This window comes from Trachypithecus francoisi, unplaced genomic scaffold, assembly GCF_009764315.1.
Source record: "Trachypithecus francoisi isolate TF-2019V2 unplaced genomic scaffold, Tfra_2.0 Lachesis_group5, whole genome shotgun sequence".
In the NCBI taxonomy this organism is placed as follows: domain Eukaryota; kingdom Metazoa; phylum Chordata; class Mammalia; order Primates; family Cercopithecidae; genus Trachypithecus; species Trachypithecus francoisi.
Window position 1 is genome coordinate 98,320,314 of NW_022681470.1, and position 16,648 is coordinate 98,336,961.

Genomic DNA, 16,648 nt, shown 5'->3' on the forward strand with positions numbered 1-16,648 from the left:
TTTCCAGGGCAGCAAGGGAGTCATGGAAAGATAAGCACATTGTAATTCTGAAAAAAAAAAAAATTGGGGTTCTGTCAGAAAGGAAGAAAGGGAGAGTAAATATTGGATAAGACAACTGGGTGTGGTGGCTCACACCTGTAATCTCAGCACTTTGGGAGGCCGAGGCGGGTGGATCACAAGGTCAGGAGTTCAAGACCAGCCTGGCCAAGCTGGTGAAACCCCATGTCTACTAAAAATACAAAAATTAGGCCGTGCATGGTGGCTCACGCCTGTAATCCCAGCACTGGCAGGGCAAGGTGGGCAGATTACAAGGTCAGGAGTTCAAGATCAGCCTGGCCAACATGGTGAAATCCCGTCTCTACTAAAAATGCAAAAACTACCTGGGTGTGGTGGCGGGCACCTGTAATCCCAGCTACTTGGGAGGATGAGGCAGAGAACTGCTTGAACCCGGTAGGCAGAGGTTGCAGTGAGCCGAGATTGTGTCACTGCACTCCAGCTAGGGTGACAGAGCAAGACTCTGTCTCAAAAAAAAAAAAAAAAGAATCCTTTGAAACTTCCACAAACATTTCCTCCTAGAAATGTGTCTTTGTTTCAGAGAATTCATTTACATCATTTTTTTTTCAAAATGGGAAAAAAATTAGGCCCCAGTGTAGGAACAAGATGTACTCAACAGCTTTGTTCTCCAGGCTTTGGGAGCCTGAAGTTGGACATACTTAATATCTCATGTTGCCTTCCCCTATCTTCTAGTTGAAAAACTGTTTGTTCTTATCTCGATTGCCTCTCTTAATTACTCAACCCCTTTATTCCTTAGCCTGGTAAAGCAGTGTTTTTCTTTTTATCCTTTTTATGCCCTATATATAATTTGTGCTTTGGGAAGCTCTCAACTCTGCTGATAGAAATTTCTGGAACTATTGGAGCACCATATTCTCTTCTCCTAACTTGAGGCTAATCTTTAGCCTTTAATCTCTAAGGCCTGTTTATGTCATATTCTTTTTTTTTTTTTGAGATGGAGTCTTGCTCTGTCGCCCAGGCTAGAGCGCATTGGCGCAATCTCGGCTCACTGCAATCTCCGCCTCTCGGGTTGGGGCGATTCTCCTGCCTCAGCCTCCCGAGTAGCTGGGATTACAGGCGCATGCTGCCAGGTCCAGCTAATTTTTGTATTTTCAGTAGAGATGGGGTTTCACCATGTTGGCCAGGCTGGTCTCAAACTCCTGACTTCAAGTGATCCTCCCGCCTCGGCCTCCCAAAGTGGTGGGATTAAAGGCGTAAGCCACCGCCCCCGGCCTATGTCCTACTCCCTCATACTGTGTCGCCAGCACAGCACCTCCCATCACAATACCATCATCAATCATTTTTACATACTCAATCATTTTCACATATAAGATCATAATTTGGCCAGGCGTGGTAGCTCACGCCTGTAATCCCAGCACTTTGGGAGGCCGAGTGGATCACCAAAGGTCAGGAGTTCAAGACCAGCCTGGCCAACATGGTGAAACCCCATCTCTACTAAAAATACAAAAATTAGTTGGGCATAGTGATGGGTGCCTGTAATCCCAGCTACTGGAGAGGCTGTGGCAGGAGAACTGCTTAAACTCGAGAGGCGGAGGTTGCAGTGAGCTGAGATTGTGCCATTGCACTCCAGCCTGGGTGACAGAGGAAGACTCCGTCTCAAAGAAAGAAAAAAAAATTTCCGGCCCAGGTCTCCACAGGTAACACTAGCATATAACTAGGGTTCAGTAGCCTCTCAGGAGGTGTGACAGACATTGCTACTTGTTTTAGCCAATATTTATTTTTTAATTTTTTGAGACAGAGTCTCACTGTGTTGTCAGACTGGAGTGCAGTGGCGCGATCTTGGCTCACTACAAACTCCACCTCTCGGATTCAAGCAATTCTCTGCCTCATCCTCCCAATTAGCTGGGATTGCAGGCGCCCACCATCACACCCAGCTAATTTTTGCATTTTTAGTGTTGGCCAGGCTGGTCTCGAACTCCTGACCTTGTGATCTGCCCACCTTGCCCTCCCAAAGTGCTAGGGTTACAGGCGTGAGCCACCATGCACGGCCTAATTTTTGTATTTTTAGTAGAGAGAGGGTTTCACCAGCTTGGCCAGGCTAGTCTTGAACTCCTGACCTCGTGATCCACCTGCCTCGGCCTCCCAAAGTGCTGAGATTACAGGTGTGAGCCACCGCACCCAGTTGTCTTATCCAATATTTATTCTCCCTTTCTTCCTTTCTGACAGAACCCCAATTTTTTTTTTTTTTTTTTTTTTTTTTTTTTTTCAGAATTCCCGGGTTCACGCCATTCTCCTGCATCAGCCTCTCGAGTAGCTGGGACTACAGGTGCCCAACACGCCTGGCTTATTTTTTGTATTTTTAGTGGAGATGGGGTTTCACCGTGTTCGCCAGAATGGTCTCGAAATCCTGACCTCGTGATCTGTCCACCTCGGCCTCCCAAAGTGCTGGGATTACAGGTGTGAGCCACCCTGCCTGGCCGGGATTCTTTATATATATGATTATGTAAAAATGATTGATTATGGTGTTGTGATGGGAGGTGCTGTGCTGGCAGCACAGTATGAGAAAGTAGGGCATAGGCCAGGCATGGTGGTGTATATATATATATATTATATTTATAAATATATATAAGTATATATTATGTAAATATATATATATTTTGTTACTTTTTACAAAAGGTAGGCTATGTTTATTAGAGTCACAAGCAGTTCACTGTCTCAGTGTGACTCAAGACCACAAAAAACCCATTTCTCCCTCATTTCATTCTGAGTCCTGGGGTTGAGACCTAGACCAGCAAGTGAACTGCTTGGGGCCCATTCATAGGTTTACAAGTTTCTCATTGAGGGCAGTCTGTGACTGTGTGGCATTGACCAGGTAGGTCACCATCAGCAGGTCATTGATGTTGCTGCTGAGCATGGTCTCAAAATCATTGGGAACTATTTTGGGTACTTGCTTAACCAGGCTCGTTAAGAAGTGGCCCACAGTATTATCAGCTGACATCTTTCCAGACAGTACATCCTCTACATATTGCAACACTGTGCTTAGGGCATCCTGGATGCAAGCTGATGCCCCTCCTACTTGTTGCAAGTCACTTGAGAGTCTGATACCTTAGTTGGGGTTAAAACAGGTCTTCATAATCAGGTCTTCATAATCAGGTCAACTTCAATGTGTGCAGTGTCATAGTATGCATATATCACTGTCAGAGGTGTGAACATCACTCCCATGGTCCTCCCAGGGACACACATTACAGTGCTGACACAGGGTTTGATGCTCACGCAGCGGTTCTGGAGACTTGTGACCAGTGAGGAGGATGAGGTTGGAGGCCATCAGGCTATAGTACTTATGAATCACCACAGAGTGCTCTGTGATGTCATGGCCTACCAGCCCAGGATGAGCTCATTTTTTATGCAGTTCATACATGTTCTTAGCAAACTGCATGTCAACAGCCACTTCATCTTCTGACTCATTGTGCGGCACTGAAAACCAATTGGTGACCTCCACTGAGTGTTTATCAACAATTCCCAATAGGTTCCTGATAACTCAGGCAGCTCCCTCATTGCGTCACTCTTAGCTGTCTACAATGGAGGCCAAAATGGCAGGATGCAGCCTGACCACGCAGCCCCCGGGAAAGAGCCCTGGGATAGCAGGACCAGACAGAGCAGGGGTCTGCGCTGGAGCTCGCGCTGAGACCGGGGTCTGGTCCAGAGCCGCAGTCTTAGCGGCCCTACACTGTTGCTGTAGGGTCTGAAGATGAGGCTGGAGTTGCAGCCACTGCTGGTGCTGGCGCTGGGGCTGGGGCTAGGGCTGGGACCCAGGCTAAGGCTGCCATCAGGACTGGGGCAGCATAGCTGGAGGAACACTTGCTGGTACCGCCAGGGTGGCCATCTTGTCACGAGAGAAGCTATATATTAATTTTTTTTTTTTTTGAGATGGAATTTTGCTCTTATTGCCCAAGCTGGAGTGCAATGGCACGATCTCAGCTCACCGCAACCTCCGCCTCCTGGGTTCAAGTGATTCTCCTACCTCAGCCTCCCGAGTAGCTGGGATTACAGGCGCCCACCACCATGCCTGGCTAATTTTTTTGTATTTTTAGTAGAGACAGGGTTTCTCCATGTTGGTCAGGCTGGTCTCAAACTCCTGACCTCAAGTGATCCTCCCACCTCGGCCTCCCAAAGCGCTGGGATTTATAGGCATGAGTGACTGTGCCCGGCGTTTTTCTGAGACAGAGTCTTGCTCTGTCGCCCAGGCTGGAGTGCAATGGCGCGACCTCAGCTCACTGCAATCTCTGCCTGCAAGGTTCAAGCAATTTTCCTGCCTCAGCCTCCTGAGTAGCTGGGATCACAGGTATGCACCACCACATCTGGCTGATTTTTGTATTTTTAGTAGAGACAGGGTTTTGCCATGTTGGCCAGGCTGGTCTTGAACTCCTGACCTCGTGACGTCCGCCTCAGCCTCCCAGAGTGCTTGGATTACAGGTGTGAGCAACTGCACCTGGCCAACAATGGTTTCTTTTTTTTTTTTTTTTTTTTGAGGTTCAGGACTGTGGCCAAGATGTTTATCCTAAGAATAAGAGAGATTCTTAGGGAGTGTGGACAAACCCAGAGGTTCCTATGAGTGACTAATACTAAGGACCAGGAGACCCAAGTGAATTAAAATTCCCTGAGGACAGGCCCTCCCAAGAGATCATGCTGACTCCTTGCCTCCTTGATGCACAGGGTGAGAGCACTGGTTCTCTAGGGCAGTCCATAGGAGTCTAGAAGGTGGTCTGCCTGCTGATCTTATATAATATGATGTCTATCTGATGATATGTTACACTCTGTTAGCTTGTTAGTCATCAAGCCCTATAGACCCTGCTCCACAGTGTCTCTAAATGCATCTTTTCCATTTCTACTGCCATCACCCAACTACATGTCACCATTATTTTTTTCCTTTTTTTAACAGAGATAGGGCCTTGCTATGTTGCCTAGGTTGGTCTTGAACTCCTGGGCTCAAGCAGTCCTCTCACCTCGGCCTCTCCAAGTGCTGGGATTACAAATGTGAGCCACTACACCCAGCCCTAACATTATTTTATGACTGTTATACTGCAATAGCCTCAACATTTATTTCTTTGCCTCCAATTCTCTCTCCCTTAATCTATTCTAAAGCCCACCTTTAGAGTCAATGAAACTAAATTAGACCATGCATCATGGTACTCTAGGGCTTAGTGGTTCCCAATTGCTTAGAAAAGTTCAAAACCCTTTGACTTTCAAAGGCCTTAATAGTATGTTCCCATCTCACTTTTTTTTTTTTTTTTTTTTTAAGACAGAGTCTCGCTCTGTCCCCAGGCTGGAGTGCAGTGGTGTGATCTTGGCTCACTGCAACCTCTGCCTGCTGGGTTCAAGCGATTCTCCAGCCTCAGTCTCCTGAGTAGCCGGGACTACAGGCGCGCACCACCATGCCCAGTTAATTTTTTTTTTTTTTTTTTTTTGGGATGGAGTCTCGCTCTGACCCCAGGCTGGAGTGCAGTGGCCGGATCTCAGCTCAATGCAAGCTCCGCCTCCCAGGTTTACGCCATTCTCCTGCCTCAGCCTCCCGAGTAGCTGGGACTACAGGCACCCGCCACCTCACCCGGCTAGTTTTTGTATTTTTTTTTTTTTTTTTTAGTTTCACCAGTTTAGGCAGGATGGTCTCGATCTCCTGACCTCGTGATCCGCCTGTCTCGGCCTCCCAAAGTGCTGGGATTACAGGCTTCAGCCACCGTGCCCGGCCTGTGCCCAGTTAATTTTTGTATTTTTAGTAGAGATGGGGTTTCACCATGTTGGCCAGGATAGTCATGATCTCCTGACCTCATGATCCCACCACCTCAGCCTCCCAAAGTGCTAGGATTACAAGCATGAGACACCATGTCTAGCCTGGCCCCATCGCACTTTTCTATATATCCCATGTTGGTAAACATTCAGGTTCATCCATTCAACAATGGAGTGTCTGCCATGGGTCAGGTATGGCTGGGGTTACGAAGAGAAGTACGTTAAGTGCTCTCATCAAGTGGACAACCAGAGAGAGTAATAAAATTGAAGAATAGCCAGTATAGAAGAAGGAAAATCAGGAGTGTGTGGTATACTAAAAAGCACAGGAAGAAAGTGTTTCCATACAAGAATGATCAACCAAGTCAAATACTGCTGAAAAGTATAAGGAGGGCTGCAAATTGATCACTGAGACTTGGCAATGTAGAGGTCACAGATAACCTTGACAAGTTTCAGTGGTGAGAATCAAAGCTTCATAGGAGTGGGTTCAAGACAGAAAAGGAGGTGAGGAGGTTGCTATACAAAGGAACATCAGGCTGGGCACAATGGCTCATGCCTGTAATCCCACTTTGGAAGGCTGAGGCGGGAGGATGGCTTGACTCCAGGAGTTTATACTAACCTGGGCAACAGTGAGACCCCATCTCTGCCAAAAATAAAATTTTAAAAGTTAGCTGGATGTGATGGTACATGTCTGTAGTCCTAGCTACTTGGGAGGCTGAGGTGCTCAGATGTTCAGTGCTGCAGTGAGCCATGACTGCACCACTGTACTCCAGCCTGAACAGAGCAAAACCCTGTCTATGCCAGGTGTGGTGGCTAACGCCTGTAATCCCAGCACTTTGGGAGGCCGAGGCAGGTGGATCATGAGGTCAGGAGTTCAAGACCAGCCTGGCCAACATGGTGAAACCCCATCTCTACTGAAAATACAAAAACTAGCTGGGTGTGATGGCACAGGCCTGTAGTCCCAGCTATTCGGGAGGCTGGGGCAGAATTGCTTGAACCTGGGAGGTGGAGGTTGCAGTGAGCCAAGACTGCGCCATTGCACTCCAGCCTGGGCAACAAAGTGAGACTCCATCTCAAAACTAACAAACAAAACAAACAAACAAACAAAAATCCTTTCTCTAAAAATAAAATAAAATGGGCCGGGCACAGTGTCTCATGCCTGTAATCCCAGCACTTTGGGAGGCTGAGGCGGGCAGATCACAAGGTCAGGAGTTCAAGACCAGCCTGACCAATATGGTGAAACCCTGTATCTACTAAAAATATAAAATTAGCTGGGCATAGTGGCATGGCCCTGTAATCCCAGCTACTCAGGAGGCTGAGGCAGGAGAATCGCTTGAACCTGGGAGGTGGAGGTTGCAGTGATCCGAGATCGCGTCACTGTACTCCAACCTGGGCGAAAGAGCAAGACTCCATCTCAAAAAAAAAAAAGCTGGGCTCAGTGGCTCACATCTGTCATCCCACCACTTTGGGAGGCCAAGGCAGGCAGATCACGAGGTCATGAGTTCGAGACTGGCCTGGCTAACATAGTGAAACCCTGTCTCTACTAAAAATACAAAAATTAGCCGGGCATGGTGGTTGCGCACCTGTAGTTCCAGCTACTTGGGAGGCTGAGGCAGGAGAACCACTTGAACCCAGGAGGCGGAGTTTGTGATAAGCCGAGATTATGCCACTGCACTCCAGCCTGGGCAACACAGCAAGACTCCGTTTCAAAAAAATAATAAAATTTATTTGAAACTGGGTGTGGTGGCTCATGCTTGTAATCCCAGCTATTCAAGAGGCTCAGGTGGGAGGGTCCCTTGAGGCCAGGAGTTGGAGACCATCCTGGATAACATAGCAAGACTTTGTTTCTTTTTTTTTTTTTTGAGACAGAGTCTCACTCTGTTGCCCAGGCTGGAGTGCAGTGGCACGATCTTGGGTTACTGCAAGCTCTGCCTCCTGGGTTTACACCCTTCTCCTGCCTCAGCCTCCCAAGTAGCTGGGACTACAGGCGCCCGCCACCAGGCCCGGCTAATTTTTTGTATTTTTGTTTTAGTAGAGACAGGGTTTCACCGTGTTGGCCAGGATGGTCTCGATCGCCTAACCTCATGATCTGCCTGCCTCGGCCTCCCAAAGTGCTGGGGTTACAGGTGTGAGCCACCACGCCTGGCCAAGACTTCATTTCTTAACAAATAGGGCCAGGTACAATGGCTCATGCCTATAATCCTAGCACTTTGGGAGGCCAAGGAGGGCAGATGGCTTGAGGCCAGGAGTTCGATATTGGCCTGGACAACATGGTGAAACCCCATCTCTACAAAAAAACACAAAAATTAGCCAGGCAAGGTGGTGCTGGCCTGTAGTCCCAGCTACTTGGGAGGCTGAGGTAGGAGGACCACTTGAGCTCAGGAGGTCGAGGTTGCAGTGAGCTGAGATTGCACAACTGCACTCCAGCCTGAGCAACATGATGATACCCGTCTCAAAAAATAATAATAAATACGGCCGGGCGCGGTGGCTCAAGCCTGTAATCCCAGCACTTTGGGAGGCCGAGACGGGCGGATCACAAGGTCAGGAGATCGAGACCATCCTGGCTAACACGGTGAAACCCCGTCTCTACTAAAAAATACAAAAAAAAAAACTAGCCGGGCGAGGTGGCGGACGCCTGTAGTCCCAGCTACTCAGGAGGCTGAGGCAGGAGAATGGCATAAACCCAGGAGGCAGAGGTTGCAGTGAGCTGAGATCCGGCCACTGCACTCCAGCCTGGGCGACAGAGCAAGACTCCATCTCCAAAAAAAACAAAACAAAACAATAATAATAATAAATAATGAATAAAATGCAATTTATTTTAAAGTGTAACTTACATTTCCCTTTTTAGCCTCTGTAAAAGGAAAAACCATTGCTCTTCCTATTTCCTCAATCTCTTTCCACTTTACCACCTGATAAAATTTTACTTTATAAAGCATGACAGCAAAGCTACCTCCTCCATAACACTTTCCTCTAGCTCTCTCAGCCCAAAGTGAATTTCCCAACCTCTTAACTCCTAAATGAAGTTGTTAATGCCTTATGTAGAGCATACATTCCATCTCACATTATGGTTAGTTGCTGTATAAGATTAGACGTTCCTTGAATAGAGAAACCATTTCTTATTCACTACAACCACAGAATGCTGTATCCTCACCGCTCATACTATAAACCCCTGTGGTTCTAGGTCCTGCCCAAAACATAACTGGGTGGTATGGACACCGTATTGCCTTACTGAACTGTGACATTTTGGGGATTAGGAACTTTTGGCCAAGCCGGTGACTCACGCCTATAATTCCAACACTTTATTTATTTTGAGATGGCGTTTCGCTCTTATTGTCCAGGCTAGAGTGCAGTGGCACAATCTCGGCTCACCACAACCTTCGCCTCACAGGTTCAAGCGATTCTCCCGCCTCAGCCTCCCAGGTAACTGGGATTACAGGCACGTGCCGCCACGGCCCAGCTAATTTTGTATTTTTAGTAGAGATGGAGTTTCTCCATGTTGGTCGGGCTGGTCTCAAACTCCCTACCTCAGATGTTCCGCCCACCTTGGCCTCCCAAAGTGCTGGGATTACAGGCGTGAGCCACTGCGCCAGGCCTCATTTTTTTTTTTTTTTTTTTTTTTGCGACGGAGTCTTGCTCTGTTGCCCAGGCTGGAGTGCAGTGGCACTATCTCGGCTCACTGCAACCTCCGTCTCTCAGGTTCAAGAAGTTCTCCTATCTTAGCCTCCAGAGTAGCTGGGATTACAGGTGTGCACCACCACACCCATCTAATTTTTGTGTTTTTAGTAGAGACAGGGTTTTGCCATGTTTCCCAGGCTGGTCTCGAACTCCTGGGCTCAAGCAATCCACCCACTTCAGCCTCCCAAAGTGCTGGGATTATTGGCATAAGGCACAGAGCCCGGCCTGTAATCCCAACACTTTGGGAGGCCAAGGTAGGAGGATCACCTGAGCCCAGGAGTTCAAGACCAGCCTGGGCAAAATAGCGATACCCCATCTCTACAAGAAATTAAAAAATTAGCCAAGCCTGGTGGCATGCACCTGTGTTCCTAGCTACTCGCGAGGGTGAGGTGGGAGGATCACTTCAGCCCAGGAACCCAGAAGGCTGAGGCAGCAATCAGCCCTGATGGTGCCACTGCACTCCAGCCTAGGTGACAAGGCAAGACCTCGTCTCAAAACAATTTTTAAAAAGTGAGCTTGCTTACCTTTCCTATGTCTCTCAGCACCTTGCTTTCGAATTTTAGCTATTATTTTTACAGATCTTTTAACAAAAAGTCTGCTTTAATTAACGTTAACATACATGGCATGTAACAGGATCCTTTTTCCCAAGGGCTTGACAAACCTCTAGAGTCAAATGTGCCTTACTATCAGCACAAAAATAAATGGTGTCAACCGGGTGCGTTGACTCACGCCTGTAATCCCAGCACTTTAAGAGGCTGAGGCAGGCGAATGACCTGAGGCCAGGACTTCGAGACCAGCCTGGCCAACATGGTGAAACCACATCTCTACTAAAAATACAATAATCAGCCTGGCGAGGTGGCTCACAACTGTAATCCCAGCACCTTGGGAGGCCGAGACAGGTGGGTCACTTGAGGCCACGAGTTCGAGACCAGCCTGGCCAACATGGTGAAACCGCCCCCCCCATCTCTACTAAAAATACAAAAACTAGCCGGCTGTGGTGGCGCACGCCTGTAATCCCAGCTACTCGGGAGGCTGAGGTACGAGAGTCATCTGAACGTGGGAGGCGGAGCTTGTAGTAAGCCGAGATCACGCCACTGCACTCCAGCCTGGGCAACAGAGCTAGACTCTGTCTCAAAACAAACAAAAATGGTGTCAAGACTCTCAAACGAGTTGCTAATGGAGTAAGGCCTATATGTAAATAGCGCCAAAGACTATGCAACAGAGATGGAAGAAGCAAGCAGGGAGGCAGGAATAGTTTAGTCGTGGCAGTTTTAGCTTAGTCCACTTATATAAATGGTTCTTTAGTACATGGAGCATCCTCATTTCCAAACATTTAACTGAGAGCTGTGCAAAATAACCACAAGTCTCCAACTATGCCCCCTTAATTATCTTGTTCCTATCCATCACTAAACTTCCTGGTCCTCTTCCTTCAACCCCTGTTAGAAAATGGTTGAAATTTTGATTTGGTAAAAAAGCTCTGGCGAAAACCAGTAAAAGGGGCACGCGAATCAGGTCTCAGGGAAGCACAGGGGTAGCCACTAGAAGGCCCGAGGTGCTCATGGTAAGAGCTCGAGCCCGGGAGCCCAGGCGCTCGGAGCCGCCGTTACGTAACCGGCACCCAGAGCCTCCGAAGACCGGAACGCCCCGCTCAGGCCCTGACCCCGCCCCGGCCCGGCAGCCGGTAGGTGCCGTGCGCAACCCTCCGGAAGCTGCCGCCCCTTTCCCCTTTTATGGGAATACTTTTTTTAAAAAAATTAGAGTTCGCTGACGCCACCCCGTAGGACTGGCCGCCCTAAAACCGTGATCAAGGAGCTCCTCGCCACTTCGCACTTCCGCTTCCTTCCCGTAAGGAGTTAGGGTCTTCCCCAGTTTTCTTGCCAGGCGGCGGCGGCGGCGACGACTGGCGATGTTTGGCCTCAAAAGAAACGCGGTAATCGGACTCAACCTCTACTGTGGGGGGGCCGGCTTGGGGGCCGGCAGCGGCGGCGCCACCCCTCCGGGAGGGCGGCTTTTGGCTACGGAGAAGGAGGCCTCGGCCCGGCGAGAGATAGGGGGAGGGGAGGCCGGCACGGTGATTGGCGGAAGTGCCGGCGCAAGCCCCCCGGCCGCCCTCACGCCAGACGCCCGGAGGGTCGCGCGGCCGCCGCCCATTGGCGCCGAGGTCCCAGACGTCACCGCGACCCCCGCGAGGCTGCTTTTCTTTGCGCCCACCCGCCGCGCGGCGCCGCTTGAGAAGATGGAAGCCCCGGCCGCCGACGCCATCATGTCGCCCGAAGAGGAGCTGGACGGGTACGAGCCGGAGCCTCTCGGGAAGCGGCCGGCTGTCCTGCCCCTGCTGGAGTTGGTCGGGGAATCTGGTAATAGCTCCAGTACGGATGGGTCACTACCCTCGACGCCGCCGCCAGCAGAGGAGGAGGAGGACGAGTTGTACCGGCAGTCGCTGGAAATTATCTCTCGGTACCTTCGGGAGCAGGCCACCGGCGCCAAGGACACAAAGCCAATGGGCAGGTCTGGGGCCACCAGCAGGAAGGCTCTGGAGACCTTACGACGGGTGGGGGATGGCGTGCAGCGCAACCACGAGACGGCTTTCCAAGGTAAGGGGGTTCATTAATCGCCAAGGCCTCACTCCCTTTTTTCCATCTCTCCCTGGACTCACCCGCCGAGGGTGGGTGGAAACCGAAACGAGTCAGTGTTGAAACGTGTCTCATCCTATTCCTGAAACCAGAATATTCTGGCCTTGAGTCATTGTTTCCGCCCATCTTGATTCTTTTGGAAATGGCAGCTCTTGTTCAAAGACCGGAAAGGGTGGGATGTCATTTCTAAGTGGGGTCGACCTGAGTTCTATAAATCCCGGTAGCGACTTTCCCGCCGTGGGTGGGCAGGCGACTCTTGCGCCGGTTTAGACAAAGGAGGCCGTGAGGACCTGCATGCTTTTCTTTCCCAGGCATGCTTCGGAAACTGGACATCAAAAACGAAGACGATGTCAAATCTTTAATTCGAGTGATGGTCCATGTTTTCAGCGACGGCGTAACAAACTGGGGCAGGATTGTGACTCTCATTTCTTTTGGTGCCTTTGTGGCTAAACACTTGAAGACCATAAACCAAGAAAGTTGCATCGAACCATTAGCAGAAAGTATCACAGACGTTCTCGTAAGGACAAAACGGGACTGGCTAGTTAAACAAAGAGGCTGGGTAAGTTTTCCTTAAGGATGAAAGGGGCCTTGGAGTGGAAGTAGAATGAAGGATTTTTTTAGAGAGGTGGGGATATCTAAAGGTTTTTATGACGCACGGCTGTTTGCAGGCTCTAACTAAAGGACCATTGTTGGCCGGGCGCGGTGGCTCAAGCCTGTAATCCCAGCACTTTGGGAGGCCGAGACGGGCGGATCACAAGGTCAGGAGATCGAGACCATCCTGGCGAACACGGTGAAACCCCGTCTCTACTAAAAAATACAAAAAGTAGCCGGGCGAGGTGGCGGGCGCCTGTAGTCCCAGCTACACGGGAGGCTGAGGCAGGAGGATGGCGTAAACCCGGGAGGTGGAGCTTGCAGTGAGCTGAGATCCGGCCACTGCACTCCAGCCTGGGCGACAGAGCAAGACTCCGTCTCAAAAAAAAACAAAAAAAGGACCATTGTTTATTTGATAATGATTTAAGTAGTGGATTCTTAGAGATAGTGATATGGCGGTCTTGAATTGTATCAAAAATCTTGGTTTTCTCTAGGCTATTTTTTGGTCCAATTCAGTTGAATACTCTTCAGTGGATTCAAACCATGAAGAAATAAGTCACCAGGGGAGGATAGCTGAAATACATTCCTAAGGCGCTCCCTGTTTTAATTGAGAAGATACGGGGTGGACCTTGCGTTTTAAACAGAAACCCAGATCTGATGCAGGATGTACTTAACTACGTTGAGAAAAACTGATCTTCGCAGTTGAGGTGTTACTAAAATATTAGGTGGTGGAGATTTGAGAATAAGTGTTTTAGTCTTTTACCTCATGGGAACTCTGGAAGTCCTTTGGTTTGGATAAATCCTAATATGACCAAGATAGTACTGTAAAATGAAGTTTAACTATCATGGGTGCCCACTTAAGAAACTGAAGAACTTAGAAATGTTTTTTTTTTTTTTTTTGCCCCGGGGTGAATAATAATTGGTTTATTATTGTTTTAGGGGGAATCCTTAGATATTTTAATTTACCTTCTTTCTGGATAGTAGTGTTAAGAGAGCAGAAACCCGTACTTGAAAATGTGCTTTTCTTTTTTGTTTTGTAGGATGGGTTTGTGGAGTTCTTCCATGTAGAGGACCTAGAAGGTGGCATCAGAAATGTGCTGCTGGCTTTTGCAGGTGTTGCTGGAGTAGGAGCTGGTTTGGCATATCTAATAAGATAGCCTTACTGTAAGTGCAATAGTTGACTTTTAACCAACCACCACCACCAACCACCAAAACCAGTTTATGCAGTTGGACTCCAAGCTGTAACTTCCAAGAGGTGCACCCTAGCAACCTAGCCAGAAAAGCAAGTGGCAAGAGGATTATGGCTAACAAGAATAAATACATGGGAAAAGTGCTCCCCGTTGATTGAAGAGTCACTGTCTGAAAGAAGCAAAGCTCAGTTTCAGCAACAAACAAACTTTGGGAAGCTATGGAGGAGGACTTGTAGATTTAGTGAAGATGGTAGGGTGGAAAGACTTAATTTCCTTGTTGAGAACAGGAAAGTGGCCAGTAGTCAGGCAAGTCATAGAATTGATTACCCGCCGAATTCATTAATTTCCTGTAGTGTTAAGAGAAGCACTAACAATGCCAGTGACCTGTGTAAAAGCTACAAGGAATAGAACTATGACTGTAAGCCTCAGTACTGTACAAGGGAAGCTTTTCCTCTCTATAATTAGCTTTCCCAGTATACTTCTTGACATAGAAAGTCCAAGTGTTCAGGACTTTTATACCTGTTATACTTTGGCTTGGTTTCCATGATTCTTACTTCATTAGCCTAGTTTATGGCCAATAATACTTGATGGAAGACTCAGTAATTAGTTATGAATATGGATATCCTCAATTCTTAAGACAATTTGTAAATGTATTTGTAAAAATTGTATATATTTTTACAGAAAGTCTATTTCTTTGCAACAATGAGAGTATCGAATTTACATTAGTTTTTTCATACCCTTTTGAACTTTGCAACTTCCGTAATTAGGAACCTGTTTCTTACAGCTGTTCTATGCTAAACTTTGTTCTGTTCAGTTCTAGAGTGTATACAGAACGAATTGATGTGTAACTGTATGCAAACTGGTTGTAGTGGAACCAATCTGATAAACTATGCAGGTTTAAATTTTCTTATCTGATTTTGGTAAGTATTCCTTAGATAGGTTTTTCTTTGAAAACCTGGGATTGAGAGGTTGAAGAATGGAAATTCTTTCACTTCATTATATGCAAGTTTTCAATAATTAGGTCTAAGTGGAGTTTTAAGGTTACTGATGACTTACAAATAATGGGCTCTGATTGGGCAATACTCATTTGAGTTCCTTCCATTTTACCTAATTTAACTGGTGAAATTTAAACTGAATTCATGAGCTCACCTTTAAAGCTTTTACTGAAAGGTTTTCAGCTGTTCCGAATGGAACTTGTTAGCCGTGTGCATATAAAAAGATCACATCAGGTGGATGGAGAGACATTTGATCCCTTGTTTGCTTAATAAATTGTAAAATGATGGCTTGGAAAAGCAAGCAAGTCTAACCATGGTGCTATTATTAGGCTTGTTACACACACAGGTCTAAGCCTAGTATGTCAATAAAACAAATACTTACTGTTTTGTTTCTATTAATGATTCCCAAACTTTGTTTCAGATTTTTGCATTGGCATCTTTGGATTTCAGTCTTGATGTTTGTTCTATCAGACTTACCTTTTATTTCCTGTCCTTCTTTGAAATTGCTGCTTGTTCTGCTCCCTCAACAGATATTTATATCAAGTCCTACAGCTTTCCCCTGCCATCCCTTTCTATCCCTTTTAGATTTTGGCACTGTGAAACCCTGCTGGGAACCTGAGTGACCCTCCCGCCCTGCCAAGAGTCCACAGACCTTTCATCTCTCATGAACTTTATCCTGTTAGCAGGTGGTAATACCATGGGTGCTGTGACACTAACAGTCATTGAGGGGTGGGAGGAAGTCCCTTTTCCTTGGACTGGTATCTTTTCAACTATTGTTTTATCCTGTTTTTGGGGGAAATGTGTCAAAAGTCCCCTCAGGAATTTTCAGAGGAGGGAACATCTTACGAGGCTTTCTCTAAAGTTTCCTTTGTATATGAGTATGCTCACTTAAATTTACAGAACGAGGTGAGCTGTGTTAAACCTCAGTTTAAAAGCTACTGATAAACTGAAGAAAGTGTCTGTATTGGAACTAGGGTCATTTGAAAGCTTCAGTCTCTGAACATGACCTTTAGTCTGTGGACTCCATTTAAAAATAGGCATGAATAAGATGACTAAGAATGTAATGGGGAAGAATTGCCCTGCCTGCCCATCTCAGAGCCATAATGTCAACTTTGCTAGAGCTATTTTTACCTATGTATTTATCGTTCTGGATCATAAGCCACTTATTTATATCATGTATCTCTAAGGACCTAAAAGCACTTTATGTAGTTTTTAGTATTAATCTTAAGATCTAGTTACGGTAACTAAAACAGCCTGTCTCCCAAATCCAGTGGAAACAAGTGCATAGATGTGAATTGGTTTTTAGGTGCCCCACTTCCCAATTCATTAGGTGTGACTGTGGAAATACAGACAAGGATCTTAGTTGATATTTTGGGCTTAGGGCACCCCAAGTGGTTTGGGAAAGGAGGAGGGGAGTGGTGGGTTTATAGGGAGAGGAAGAGGCAGGTGGTCTAAGTGCTGACTGTCAGCTACATAGTTCAGGCAAATCCTCCAAAGGGGAAAGGGAGGGGCTGCTTAGAAGGATGGCGCTCTCAGTGACTACTTTTTGACTTCTGTTTGTCTTACGCTTCTCTCAGGGAAAAACATGCAGTCCTCTAGTTCATGTGCATTCTGTGGGGGTGAACACCTTGGTTCTGGCTAAACAGCTAGTACTTTCGATAGCTGTGCCAGGAAAAGGACCAACTACAAATTAATGTTGGTTGTAAAATGTAGTGTGTTTCCCTAACTTCCTGTTTTTCCTGAGAAAGAAAATAAATCTTTTATTCAAATA

At 47.2% G+C, this 16,648-nt stretch overlaps 1 protein-coding gene and 1 pseudogene across 3 annotated transcripts; one reads left to right on the forward strand and one right to left on the reverse strand.

Annotated features, from left to right (window-relative positions):
- Positions 1–2,636: 2,636 nt before the first annotated feature.
- LOC117075379 lies at positions 2,637–4,003 on the reverse strand (annotated as a pseudogene).
- Positions 4,004–11,109: 7,106 nt separating this feature from the next.
- MCL1 (MCL1 apoptosis regulator, BCL2 family member) lies at positions 11,110–16,648 on the forward strand. Of its 3 annotated transcripts, none has more exons than XR_004434080.1 (3): positions 11,110–12,062; positions 12,413–12,774; positions 13,088–13,702. XR_004434080.1 is itself a non-coding variant. In XM_033198242.1 (3 exons), exons 1-3 carry the CDS (start codon positions 11,375–11,377, stop codon positions 13,847–13,849), a joined length of 1,053 nt encoding a protein of 350 aa, XP_033054133.1. In that variant the 5' UTR covers positions 11,110–11,374; the 3' UTR covers positions 13,850–16,648. The 3 variants fall into 3 exon arrangements, 2 of the variants coding, with proteins under 2 accessions (XP_033054133.1, XP_033054135.1); XM_033198242.1 differs by lacking the exon at positions 13,088–13,702 and adding an exon at positions 13,733–16,648 and having other exon boundaries at positions 12,413–12,660; XM_033198244.1 differs by lacking the exons at positions 12,413–12,774; positions 13,088–13,702 and adding an exon at positions 13,733–13,982.